This window comes from Epinephelus fuscoguttatus, linkage group LG12 (genome assembly GCF_011397635.1).
Source record: "Epinephelus fuscoguttatus linkage group LG12, E.fuscoguttatus.final_Chr_v1".
Lineage (NCBI taxonomy): Eukaryota > Metazoa > Chordata > Actinopteri > Perciformes > Serranidae > Epinephelus > Epinephelus fuscoguttatus.
The window spans coordinates 29,088,215-29,102,404 of record NC_064763.1 but is presented as its reverse complement, the minus strand read 5'-3'; the positions used below and the strand labels follow the sequence as shown (position 1 = coordinate 29,102,404).

The following is a 14,190-nucleotide window of genomic DNA, read 5'->3' as shown; positions in this document are numbered from 1 at the left end:
ACCCACCCACTCACTGTCTTTACCATACCATTACGTCCTGTTCTCACCCGCACACACCCTTCTCTTTAGCCAAAAATCCTCCCTCCTGCTCTGCTTGAGCATGAGCATATTGTCTCCCCCCCCCCCTCACGTTGTTGCACATGAATTTCTTTACCACCATCACATCCCAGAGCACCGAGGACACCCTGTAACTCAAACTTTACATCGCTCTGCACTCTGCAATGACAGCTTTATCTTACAACTTTGGTTTGTCTTTTAAAAGTATATAAAAAGTACATTATTTATGTTATGTATAATATGTAATGCAAATGTTTTGACCCATGCATTCAAGATATTTAGGGAATATTGAGAGGGGAATACACATGGAGTTCCCATAAAGGTTAAAAGATGCACATAAAGAAAAAAAATCACATTAAAAGTCAGTAGGCACACCGCTAATGTGTGTCCCTGGGACATCTGGCAACAAAATGTGTGAATTCAACTGACTGAAGTGTTTTTAATAGGCTTGAAAATCAGGCTGTAAATCAAACTCAAAGACCCGTGGTGATATATCTGCAGAGATGATAGGTTTACACTTTGCTTGACAGAAGCCTAACTATATTTTCATCCTCCGTCCCCTGGGACACAACTCTCCTCCTCATTACTTTTACAACGGAGATTCATCATTTCCACCAGCCTTTCCTCCCCTGGACTCCCGCTCTGCACTCTGGCTCCTCTCTTCTCCCTTCATCCTCCCTGTTGTCATGTTCGTCGTTCATCAGCTCAACTCCTTCCTGGTCCCAACTTTTCCCTGCAGCTGTCTGCGTCTCCTGTGCTGAAGCCAGATCTGATACAGCTTCAAAGAGAAAATCCATAATGAAAAAAGGCTCTCTGGACGTCTTGTACGGTCTTGACTTGTGAACAGGGAACAGGTATGCTTCCAAACTTGGAGATGTGGTATGGACTCTCTTGAAGATGCTAATTTATTAAATTCAGAGCTTTATCTTACAGCTTACTCCACAAATGTGACCACAGACAACGTGCACCGAGGTAAATGTTTCTTATAGAATAAATGCATATGATGCAGTAAAGCAGAGATGTGTTTATTATTTTTGAAATGTCTTTTATATTATGTAATCATCAGAATAATGAAAGCAGATTTTCCTCTTTGAATGATTAACTGAAGTGGCATTTATTAACTCACAGCACATCACACATTCACTTACTCTGCATGAACTCGCATGACCTCTCTCATCCCAGGGAGGACAGCAGCACGCACAAGGCTGAGCTGTCTCCAACAGAAGCCTCCTCCCTTTAGAGACTACTTCCTGTCTATGATGCTATCTTAGCAATTAGGGCAATCTTTAGAGACTGGGGACACACATATACGGCCCAGCCTGCAATTTACAGTCATTTATACCATATTGATTTCCTTTTTGTTCCCTATCCTGCTTGAGAATCCTCGCTCACGCACACAGAGTAATAAACAGACACAAACACCTCCAGTACAAGATGGATTATCACTTAGATTACAGTTAAAAGTAAATCTAATGCCTCCCTTTCCTTTATCACAGCTTTCCATCCTCTAAGACAAACCTTTAAGAGGAAGTCTGGCCACCGTGGGTCACCCTGTTGCTTCCCACAGGACTGCACCACACACAGCGCTCTCCAGCTTGCAGGTGGTTATTTGGGATCTCAGATCTTGCAGAGAGGTGAAGGCAGAGAGGAAGCAGAGAGCAGGAACTCCTTTCTAAAAGGACATCTCCCCCTAGTGGGCAAGACTTGTCAGTGCAGTTATGTGTGAGGCCTCTGTAATTTGGATAATCAAAATGGCATTAACACAGTTAACATAAGTTTTTTTGTCTCGCAAGGACTTGGATAACAGCTCTGCATTTAGGAGATACTTCTGTATGTTTTGGAAATAAAAAACAGTTTGTGACTGTTCGTTTTTGCATGTATGTGTGTGCAGCAAACCTGAGCCATGTTTGGAACAACAGTGATCATATCAACTGTACGTGTGTGTCTGTCTTCATTAGGTTCATGAATTTACTGCAGTGTGTTATTGCTGTTGGAGCCTCAAGCACAAGGTACTCACTTCTCTGTCCCATGCTGTAGGACAAAACTAATACTTTTTTCTTCTCAGTTTCGAGGCATAACTGAACATATACAGACTCTAGTGTGTAGCAGGTCTTTTTTTTCCCCCAGAAAACTTTGACTTAGACGGGGCAATTGTGACAGGACACATAGCTGTAAGAACACAGAAAGCAGCTCACCTTGACGACAAATTCCTGGAATCTGATTTCATCCCATTCTTAAAAATATAATTATTAATTTAGACCCATTACATTTTTAGATATTTGATTTATTTTGGGGACAGTATGGATTTTTAGAGGGATCACATTAATATCTAAGCATTAAAGGGAAATCTGGAGGTTTAGGACCAATCAGTGTAGCCAAAATTAAAAATGAAACAATATTTTGAGCTAATATGTACCATTTCATAATATTTATATTACTGAATAAGATTTAACAATCTTAACAATAAACTGGACTGCACTGATCACATAACAGCACTGTACAGGAAAGGCCAAAGCAGACTCTACCTGCTGAGGTGGCTCGGGTCTTTTGGAGTACAGGGGGCGCTCCTGAAGACCTTCTTTGACACTGTGGTGGCATCAGCCATCTTTTACGGAGTGGTCTGCTGGGGCAGCAGCGTCTCGGCTGCAGATAGGAAGAGACTGGACAAGCTGATCAAGAAGGCCAGCTCTGTCCTGGAGTGCTCAATGGACTCTGTGCAGGTGGTGGGAGAAAGGAGGATGACGGCCAAGCTGTCATCTCTGAGGACTAATGACTCCCACCCCCTGCAGGAGGAGATAAAAGCTCTGGAGAGCTCCTTCAGCGATAGACTGATTCACCCAAAGTGTGTGAAGGAACGCTATCGCAGGTCCTTCCTGCCTGCTGCTGTCAGGCTACATAACCAGCACTGCTCACAGTAAACTGCACCATGGACACTTTAGGGACACTATGGACACTTAATGGACACCATAATAAGCATAACTGTCCGCCATGTTGTTGTTGTTTATTTGCACATATAATATTCACTTTGCACTAAATATGCTCACTTTAATACATTGCTCACTTTTTATCCACTGCTCATTATTATTATTATTATTATTATTATTATTATTTATTGCTGTTTCTTGTATTTTTTGTGCTTCTTTTTGCATGCCTAGCTTTTTTAAGTTTTTAAATTTTGAAATCTTTAATCTGACTCTTTCCCCTTGACTGTTGTAACACTGGAATTTCTAAATTGTGGGATCAATAAAGGTGTATCTTATCTTATCTTAAGTATTGTGAGTGTGGGCATGTATACAGCGGTGGACAAAGTATTCAGGTTTTTACTTAAATAAAAGTAGAAATAAAATGTACAAATACTCTGTTACAAGAAAATGTCCTGCATTCAAAACTCACTTTAGTAAAAGTACAAAAGGTGGGGAGCAGCTGTGACTCAGAAAGTAGAGTGGGCCGTCCACCAATCAGAAGAGAAGATCAGCGCTTTGATCCTTGGCTCCTCCAGTCTGCATGTCAAAGTATCCTTGAGCAAGATGCTGAACCCCAAATTGTGCCCGATGGTGAGTGTGATAAAAAATGAGTAGTAGGTGGCACCATGTATGGTAGCCTCAGCCATCAGTGTGTGAATGTGACTTGCAGTGTAAAAAGCACCTTGAGTGGTCAGATGACGAGAAAGGCGCTATCCTAGTGGAGGTCCCTATCAGCCTCAACATATACTTAAAGCTCCAAGTGTGTAGGCTGACCCATTTCAGACTCATGTATTATTGACTTATAATTGCATTCATGTGTTCATCACTTGAAAGTTGCAGCTAGTAATGGTGGAGCTAATTTAAATTGCTCTGTATACCTCTGGGTGGCTTTTTTATATTACTGAAACAACATTTAAATAAACTAAGTAACTAGTAACTAAAGCTCTGACATAAATGTAGTGGATTAAAAAGTACAATATTTAGCTCTGATGTGCAGTGGAGTTCATGCAGAAAGTAGCATTAAATGGAAAAAATCAAGTAAAGTATATTATACTTAAGTACAGTACTGAGTAAATGTAGTTAGTTACATTCCAGCACTGCATGTATATATGCTAGTTAGAGTGTTTTCTATTCATGTGTTTCTGCATCAGCCGGGTTCAGAGCAGTTGAAAGATCCATCACAAACCCAGGAGCATTTCGGCACAGCCTTTTGATCGCACGCGGAGAGCAGTTTCATCATCTGTTGAATATTTCATCTCTTTTTCACTCGCTTGGTCACTTGTTCGCCGATTGAACTTATTGAAGTACAAACAGGAAAGTGACAGAAAGCAGCCAGTTCAGAGGACACAAAAATGCAGTCTGCGGGAGAACACAGGAGGCAATTTTGCTTTCATGCATGAGTTTTTTGAAACGTGTGACTGGCTTCTGTTTTAAACAGTGGGAGAGTGTTAAGGAGTTGCTGGAACCTGCGATTTCTGCCGGGCTTTACTTCTTGTTCTTTGTATGGCCTTGAAGAGAAGAAAATGACTTCTTTGTCTTCGTCTCTACATCTTTCTCCACTTACAGAGAGCGATTACAAATGGCTTGACTTCCCGGACTGAGCAACACACGCACAAACACTCATCTCAGAAGGAGAAAAGGTAGAGTCAATAAGCCACTTTCACAGAGTGAGAAAGAAATTACTTTGCAAATGTCCGTAACCTGCTGATGAGCTACTAGCGCAACATGTGGAGACTCTTTAAATCTGGACAAATGAGGCCTTAAAGATGAATGCAGCAATACACACATGGGGCCACACGCTAATTATAGTGGTCGGTGTTAACCCCTGCTTCTCTTGTCCTTGAGCAAGACTCCCAAATTAATATACTGTAATTAGGGCTGTCATTAGGGTGTTCATTTTGGTTAATCAAGTGGCTTTGTCACATGATGGAGGCAGATGAAACAATGCTGTTTGGCCCTGTGAATGGAACATTTAGATTTAAAAAATGCCCAGATAGAACTGTTGATAGGAGCACCGTTCTCTGCAATGTCAGCAGTAACAAATTTTCATCTCAGTACAAAAATTAATACTTCACCCCTGATATATCACCTCAGTGCAAAGCATTTAGCACAAAACCCAGAGGTTGGAGCCAGCACAACCTCTGATGCTAGCACTAGTAGCCAGTCTTGACGAGGCATTCAGCTGAGTAAGTCTACCTGTTACTGACTTACTAACTCCCTTGCATAATGGATTGCAATGGACTGCAGGCCAGTTTCAGTGGTAGAAGACGGGGACAATGGTGTCCAAAATCCAGCAGCTTTACTACAACACAAATCTGCCAAAATTCATTTAAATTGAAATTTTTAAATTCTTCACAACACAAGTTGATGTATGCGATTAATTTAGATTAATTAATCACAGAGCATGTTATTAATTAGATTTTTTTTTTCATTGCTTGACAGCCCTAATTGTAATCTAATGTCTGTAGTACACATGCGATTAACAAAGTCATGCAGATCATAGGACGTTTTCATTGGCAGTTCATGGGGCAGATAAATGAAACATTTAGAATTTCCTCTGGTTGTGTGGTTTTGTTGCACTCACTATTACAAGTAATGGAAGGACATTTCAGCTGTTAATGGACAGACTGTTGTCGGAGCAGGAAGGAAAAAGCTTTCTGAGAGGATTCAGTAATTCTGTCCAGTGCTTGGTCTAACTCCATTAATGCACTCATTCACTTCAGTGACTCACACTGTTCAACAATACCTCCATTCAAAGCAACAAGAGGGATGTTAAAACTCAAACCGTTTCATATATATAAAATTTAGTGTATGAAAGACTGTGTGTTAAATGTAACTGAAGGGACGATTTTGCAACAAGAGCAGAATCCAGATTAGATAATTGAAAAATTACTGAATAACTCTCTGAACAACGAATGAATTCATATTTGGAGAATTTATAATCTACACAGAATAGTTACCTCGGGTTACCTTTGTTACCTAGGATTTCCTTAGGCCTGTAAATCATTCTTCCACACAGCCACAGACACTCCGCACCATCCCTAATTATAAATGTGTTTTTAATTTGGAGCCTTGGGAGTGGAGTGAACCTTGCGAACTTCTGTTTTTATCAATAAGAGCATAAGTCAAGTTAAGTGAAAGATTTTAAACCAGCCAATTAAATACAAACGTTTATGTCATGTCTATAATGCATCAGGATCATATTTATAATACATTATAATCTGTCTATATGCTGACTAACTATGGTCATAAGAACTCATAAATATTCATAATCATTCATTCATTATCTTTATGACTATATTTACAATGCATTTAGTATTAAGAATTAAGATACTTGACCTTTTAAGTCATTATAAAATGCTTTACAGTGTGTTATGATCATTATAAGTGTTTATAATGCATTATAGACATGGAAGATACAGAAAGTGTTTGCATAAATACAGCAAAGCAAATAGGGCTGTGTTTTTTAAGCGACTGTTTAACCAAACCAAGTATGTTTTTGGAGTTGAAGACCTTCATGAATGAGCAAGTGAGTGACTCATTATTACACTCATTAAAACATCATCATTGTTATACAAAGTGTAATCACTTACCCTCAAGCAGCTATCTAGAATAGAATATCATCAGCAAAAAGTAAAATCCTCCAAAGTGGCATCTGTCTGCAGTCTGCATTGAACAAAAGAAGCAATCCAGATGAAGAGTATATTTGATCTATGTTTTAATCTCTATAACATCATTCATTCAAACTAACATTACGTCTAAAGGTACCAGTTAAAAACAGCAAATCTCTTCAAAATAACAGGTTTATTTTCTATAGTAGTGTTAAAACATGAATAATATGTCGCTTTAAATAGTTGATAGGCTGTTTTCATATTGTATATCTCACATTATTCTTCATCGGCCACATTCTACTTTACATTTGAGAATACTTGTCATGGACTGTCACTACTAAACGTGCCGCTGTCCTCTTCAGAATGATGAGAATCACAATCCCAGGTTTTTGCATAGAAAAACATTGACAGAACCGTTGTTGCATGATCAGAACTTGACACTTCTTTAAGATACTGTATACCAGACTGTAAAGTGTGTAAAGTGCAGAGACAGACAGAATAAGGCAGAGAGTCGGGTCTAAAACAAACACATCTATTGCTCTAGTGAGATAAGGACGGGGGGAATTAAGCGATTAAGAGATAAATGGGAAAGAGGTAGAGAGAGATCGATGAAGGAGAGAATGTAGTGAATAATGGTAAACTTGAAAAGAAGGGCACACAGCAGAAAAGGGACTGGGAGAGAGGAGGTTAAAAAGAGAGGGAATCGTCAGTTCAGTTTCAGGAAATAACAACAAGTCCTCCGACCCATACGACCACGTAGGTTGTTTGTTCCTACCCTCTAATACGACCAACAGGAGTGTTTCCTAAATAACACCCTTATCGGTGGCAGGAGATCAACATAAAAACAACATATATGACCATTAACAGTCGCTGTTTTAAAACTTGGTTAACGATGCAAAACAGTCGCAGTTAGGTTTAGGCCACAAAACCACTTTTTAGAAAAAGATCATGTTTTGGGTTAAGTAACATTACATAGGCTAAGTGATGTAAATAACTCAAACGTTAACTTGAAATAACTCAACACTGACTTTTTGTTTCACACACGACACAAACAGTGGTCTCCTGGGTCAAAGTCCTGTGTTTGTTTGATCCATCCAACCATGCAACCTCCTCCCTACATGGTTGCTCTTCATACTATGTCAACTAATTTCCTCCTTTGCTCCCATCATAATATTACTACCGCTGTGATCTGGGAGGTAGAGCGGCCGTCTACCTGTCGGAAGGTCAGTGGTTCGATCCCTAGCCCCTGCAGTCTATGTAGAAGTGTCTTTGGGCAAGATACTGAACCCCAAATTGCTCCCAATGGCTGTGCATTGGTTGGTTTGGTTTGTGTTGGTTTGTGAGTGTGCATGATGAGCAGGTGGCACCTTGTATGGGAGCCTCGGCCACCTGTGTATGAATGTCTATGAATGGGGCGAATGGTGCCTGTAGAGTAAAGCACTTTGCTATAAATGCAGTCTATTTACCATTCAGTCCATTACTACAGCCACTAGAGGTATGGAGCATCGTAAGCTGCGAGTACAAACGACCTATGGAATCGTTTCCGGGGGGAGGACAGTCTCGGAAATAATTAGCCTCTAATCATCTGTAGGGATGAGATTAGATGAAATGACTTTATCCTAAAATCTTAATCCTTGCGATGCTCACACAGAGCTCCGTTTACCTTTGCTGCATCTCCACTGCTAATATAACAGCATTTAAACACTTGAACCAAAGGCCTCCCTGAGTCTCCAAAGATCAAAGCTGATCATTAGTTTAGTAATAACTGGAAAAGTTAGACTCTATGCAAACAAACACCCTCACTTGTAGCTCACATTGATTGTCAGCCTCTCTGTCTTCAGTCCAGCATTACTTGGCCTGTATAGTTATATTCCTGTATCTTCACATCTTATGCTTCTTCTCTAGATGGCAAACATCCACTAGCCACTGAGTCACTGCAGGCTAAACTCTCCTCATCCTTTTCCTCCATTTCTTTTTTTACACCTTCATCTGAGCTGTTGTTGGTGTTCAAGACCTTGCTGTTTTCATTCGGAGCCTCATTTACTGCAGCTTCCTCCTCCTTTTCTGTCTGCAGGAGTCTTTTCTCATCCACACCTCTTGCCTTATGCTCTTTGTCCTGCTGCTCTGTGTCTGAGCCCCCAGACTCCCCTGCTTCCTCTGACAAAGAGTACATCTCTCTGCAAATCTCTCCCACACCGGCTGTGGCTTCACTGCAGCCCCAGTGGCGTTTCTGGAACAAGCCAAAGTCAGTATTATCTTTGGAGGAATTTCTCTTCTGACTTGACTTTTCGCCAGAGCTCTCATCAGAGACCACAAGTCCATTAGGTAGACCATTGGAGGCTTCTGGTGGCCTGGGTGAAGCTGTGGAAGTGCCCTGCTTGAGGATGGATGCGATGATCTTGAATCGGTTGTGTTTGCTTTTCACCTGGCTGCTCTGAGAGGAGGGAGGAACCTTGAGCGAGGAGTTGGGGTAAGCAAGACTGGACTCCACTGAGCTGCTGCTGGCTTTTGCCCCCTGTAGAGCAGGCTTCCCTGTCTTCATCATGCCCATCACCTCATAACGAAAGCTGGAGATATCTTGTTTCAGCTCCTGGGAGGGTAGAACAAAAAGTGAACTTCCCTGGTAAATTATCTTCTGCTTTTAATTGGACTATTAGTCCCAGTTGTCTGTATTCGCAGAGCACTTTGCAGAGTATCGATTCAATTTCAACTCAGCCAATACTAAGCAGACAAAGGGTAATTCATAGAACAGCAGTTTTGTTTTCTGACAAAACATACAACAACATTTTAATTTGGGACATTTTTTAGGCATTTCAATGTACTTGGAGAACCCAAATCACAGAATTGGCAATGTGCCTTCACAGGGCAAAGGTCTATACTGCTAATGGGCAATTAAACTCACCTTATGTTGCTGACTAAAAGTAGATATTGCAATTCAGTCTTTTTAGACCTGCAGTAAATTATGTGTTGGCCACTTGAGGGTAGCGAAAGACAAGCTGTAAAAACAACATTAACTCTTGATGTACGTAGCAAACTTGTTCGCAAACAGTGGCCTATTTAAACATCCAGCAGACATGGAGCAACATTAGAATTGATTTGGAGTAGTTTGTCTCCTCCTGATAAACTGTAGTACAATATTGACTGTCCTTTTTACTCAGGTTATGGTCTCCATCAGCTCTTCAGTGAAATATCTGGCTATTCACATGGGCGGATTATGGGACAATGGGCCGCTGAAAAGGTTCCATGTCTCTATGGTAATTTTGTGTCTCCTTGTGGTAGTTTTGCGTCACTTGTTAGTCGTTTTATGTGTCCTTGAGGTAATTTTGTGTCTTTTTTGGTAATTTGGCTGGCCCTTCGCATCATTTTGTGGGTATTTTGAGCCTCTTCCTGTTTGGTATGTGTTAATTAAAGTGTTAATTAAGGGCCCTTGGGCAGGCCAGTTCAGTAATCCATCAATAGCTATTTAGCAGCTAAATGTCCGACTATTTTCACCAGCTAGTTGCTAACTGTGTCTGTCTGCTGTTTGGTGCTGAGCAGGTATCATAAACAGTTTATTCAGCTGCCCGCTCACGGTGGTGAGAATGAACCACAAAGTCGTGGGCCGAAAGACCAAATCAATTAGCAGAAAAATGTTACAAATCTCTGCTCTGACTGCAGAGTCGGGTGATAATTCTCTGTGGGTTCAGTGTAGAAGTATTGATTATAGCTGCTTGTTCTTTTCTCTGTATGAACTGTGCCTACCTTGAAGTTCTCTTCAGTCAAGCCTTCCTCTGTTTTGGCATCTCTGATCATGGCAGCCACATAACGTTTCACCAAGTTCCTCAGTACCTCCTACATCAGTGGGGGAAAAAAGGCTTTTGAATACACTAAAATCTTCTAAAATTGAACAAAACTCACAGTCAAACAGTTAGGCAAAGATGAAAAATATACACACACCAAAGGAAATGCATTTGTAGCTGTATCTCATATGAAAATGCTACAATAACCACCTGCAGATATGGACAAATAGGAAATCCTCTACAGAGAATGGCAATGAACATCCCACTGGGCGTAATTGTTAGGCCTATTGTATGAGACATCGCAAAAGCATTCTATTGACAGATGAAAATCGAAAGTGTAGAAAGGCAATCGAAGAGCAGACTGTGTGATCCATCACACACACACACACACACACACACGCACACACACACATACATGCTAACAGCGGACAGTAATTGTTCTCAGCTTGCTTTGAAAGAGACTACATTTACCTGATACTGATTGTTTATCCTCAGGTTCTCTGCTGCTCGCCTCTGCATAGACATTAGATGCCAGAGAGGATGAGTTGGGAAAAGAGTGGGAGATGAGAGAAAAAACATATTTAGTTTTCTCTTCACAGCATCACACATTTGTATTAAACTTTGCTGTCTGTGGGTTTCACTGCATATGGCCCCTGAGTGTTGCAGCACAGCACAGTTACAGTTCACATCCGTGTCTGTCCAGAGTCATGTGTAGCCATGACAGTAAACAATGTTTCAAACATGAATGTTGCTGCAAAGAAGCTACATATTCTAAAACCTGAATGCTTCAGATATATCTTCAATCTGGCAGCACAGAAAATCTATACAATTAGCACAGTTTCAAGGCGGGCAACCAAGATTAGAGTCACTAATTTAGTATCTGACCCATTCTCTCTTCTGTTCCTGAGTTATGACATTGAGTATTGACCAGAAAAGTGTTTTTGCAGAACTCAGGGATGTTACAGCAAAGTTGACCTTTGAGCTTTTGGATATAAAATGTCACCACTACATTCTTTCACCCTAGACTTTTGTGTGAATCTATGTCATAGTTAGTGTACAAATTATTTAATTGTAGCCAAAAGCATGTTTTGTGAGGTTACAGTGACCTTGACATTTGACCACCAAAGTCAAGTCAGCTTATACTTGAAGCCAAGTGGATGTTTGTTAGTCTGGAAATCCAGACCCAAATCTAGAAAGATTTTTTTTTTTTTTAAAGATATTTTTTGGGGCTTTTAAACCTTTAATGGATAGGACAGACAAGTGTGAAGGGGGGAGAGAGAGGGAGTGACATGCAGCAAAGGGCCACAGGCTGGAGTCGAACCCGGGCCGCTGCGGCAACAGCCTTATACATGGGGCGCCTGCTCTACCACTAAACCACCAGCGCCCCAAATCTAGAAAGATTTAGGGTCTGGCTATGAGTCATGCAAATGGCCCAACTCGAGGGGCAGCACCAAGCATGCATTTGAAAACATCACTGCACGCAACTGGATAATGCTACGACCAATCAGAACAATACACAGGGTGACGTATCCAGAGCACTACCAGCAGAGCTAACTGGTAGATTAGACTCTTGCTGTATCCGGTCGGCAAAACAGCAAAAATGTCCTTCTTGCAAAGGAAAGATTCGAGCGCCGTCTTCTGTTCCTCTTTTACTTTAACTGATGTTCATCTGTAGCCATCTTGCAATGTTTACTGACTGATTCCGGACTTCATCGTCGCAGCGCTGTCGTCATCTGTTTAGCTCGCCTCTGGCCCGCCTATATCAAATACACCGATGTGATTGGTGCAGCTCGGCTCCAAGGGCATGGGTAATGAGCATCATTACTGATTGCCAGAGTGACTCGCTGAGCAAATTCAAATTGTACTCTTGAGAGAACTGGATTTCCAGGGTAGATCTTTTGTGCCAAATTTAAAGAAATTCCTTCAAGGTCTTCTTGATATATGAGACAAACCCAAGTTCACAGTGACCTTGACCTTTGACCATCAACATCAAATCAGTTCCTTATGAGTTTGAGTGGATGTCTGTGCCAAATTTTAAAAAATTCCCGTAAGGTATCCATGAAAATTAGATAAACAAGGTCACAGTGACCTTGACCTTTGACCTGTGACAATCAAGATCAAATCACTTCATCCAAGGGGATGTTTCTGCTAAATTTGAAGAAATTACCTTTGCTTTGATGAGTATTTTTTTAGTATTGACTGGTGTTGACTAACAAACCAGACAAACACACTTTTCTTTGTATCTCTGCAGTGGTGGTTCTAGCCTAAATGGCGCCCTGGGCGACACCCCCCTGTGGCCGCTACTGTATCTCTGTGAAATGTATACAATGTGTGTTTAAGAGTTTGACAACTGACTTACCCCAATACTTCCGAAAGTTTCAGGGGGCTTGGATCTTGTCCTCTTGCACACTTGCCTCTTGATCCAGCACATGAGGTACCAGAACGATTTAGGGCTGGGGATGATGTTAAAAGGGGCCGGCAGAGTGGCCCCTTCTTCAAAGTAACTCATCCACAGCTTTGTCCTGGCAAACTTCCACTCAATGTCTGCATGATCCTGAAAAAGATTAGGGTACATGAAAAGCACTGCCAACACAAATAAAACACGATCTATTCCGCACTCTCATGTGGCTTTTTGTTTGCAGTGTGTTTGATGTGTGCTCACAGCAATGTGTTGGTAGGAGTTGTTCATCATGGCTATGAGCATGTTGAGGAGCACCACGAGGGAGATAATGTTGTAGGTGCCGAACATGGTGGCGCCTACAAACTCAGTGAACTGATGGTCAGCATCCACATTGGTCACATACAGGCTTATCAGACCAAAGATTGACCAGAAGAGAGACTGTAGCGTCTCAAATAACCTGCAAGGGAAAGATAAGTGTTACTCAGATTCAGCTAAAAACATCAGTTTCTCTTAGCAACTAAAAAATTTTTTTAGTATCACACATCTTGCAAGACTCACACCTCTCTCTTTCTTTGCCACTCAACTTCACAACATCACACATTTACACTACACATGTAAGCAAGTTTAGATTCATGTTAACTCACGTGGAGAATGCGTTATTCTGCTCCACACAGCGGATGCCTTTGCATTTTCCCTTCTCATCTGAAGCCTTGGTCTCATAGTAAAAGTACAACTGGTTCAGCCCGTTGGCGAAGGCCAAAAGGACCTGGAAAAAGAAAGAAGAAGTTTCTGAGGCAGTGGTTTTCTGCTAGAAAATGTTGGATTGCTCCCTCTGGGTTGGGAGAGAGTTACTACCCCAAGCGAAGGAGTTCAAGTATCTCAGGGTCTTGTTCACAAGTCAAAGTAAAATGGAGCATGGGATGGACTGGCGGTTTGGCGAGGCATTCGCAGAGATGCAGGCGCTGGGCTGAAACATCTTGCTGAAGAGAGAGCTGAGCTGGAAGGCAAAGCTCTCGATTTACCAGCCCACCTATGTCCCAACCCTCACTTGTGGTCAGGAGCTTTTTTTAGTGACCGAAAGAATGAGATGGCTTAAACAAGCGGTTGAAATGACTTTCCTCTGTATGGTGACTGGGCTCTGCCTTAGTGTGAGAAGCACAGAAATCTGGAGGGAGCTCGGAGTAGAGCCAAAAGGGGGAGAGCTGAAAGGGGCCAGTTAAGGTGGTTTGGGCATGTGATAAGGATGCCTCCTGGGCGCCTCCTGTTAGAGGTGTTCCAAGCACGTCCAACTGTTAGAAGGCCGGGGGTAGACACAGAACACCCTGGAGGTATTACATATCTCCTCTGGCTTGGGAACTCCTCATCATTCCCCAGGAGGA

The 14,190-nt window shown here is 41.6% G+C and overlaps 1 protein-coding gene and 1 long non-coding RNA gene across 5 annotated transcripts in view; one reads left to right on the top strand and one right to left on the bottom strand.

Annotated features, from left to right (window-relative positions):
* Positions 1 to 83: 83 nt before the first annotated feature.
* LOC125897878 (uncharacterized) lies at positions 84 to 2,367 on the top strand. Its single transcript, XR_007450527.1, has 3 exons — positions 84 to 911; positions 991 to 1,029; positions 1,554 to 2,367. It is a non-coding gene; the product is annotated as an uncharacterized LOC125897878 (long non-coding RNA).
* A 4,384-nt stretch (positions 2,368 to 6,751) lies between these two features.
* trpc4a (transient receptor potential cation channel, subfamily C, member 4a) overlaps positions 6,752 to 14,190 on the bottom strand; it is a 105,614-nt gene continuing 98,175 nt past the window's right edge. For all 4 annotated transcript variants that reach the window (XM_049591330.1, XM_049591332.1, XM_049591331.1 and 1 more), the window contains 6 exons: positions 13,456 to 13,577; positions 13,073 to 13,268; positions 12,770 to 12,964; positions 10,882 to 10,923; positions 10,373 to 10,462; positions 6,752 to 9,221 (listed from right to left, as the gene is read on the bottom strand). In XM_049591330.1, the coding sequence (XP_049447287.1) occupies positions 8,520 to 9,221; positions 10,373 to 10,462; positions 10,882 to 10,923; positions 12,770 to 12,964; positions 13,073 to 13,268; positions 13,456 to 13,577 (1,347 nt within the window). In that variant the 3' untranslated portion in view covers positions 6,752 to 8,519. The remainder of the gene's footprint in view (positions 9,222 to 10,372; positions 10,463 to 10,881; positions 10,924 to 12,769; positions 12,965 to 13,072; positions 13,269 to 13,455; positions 13,578 to 14,190) is intronic.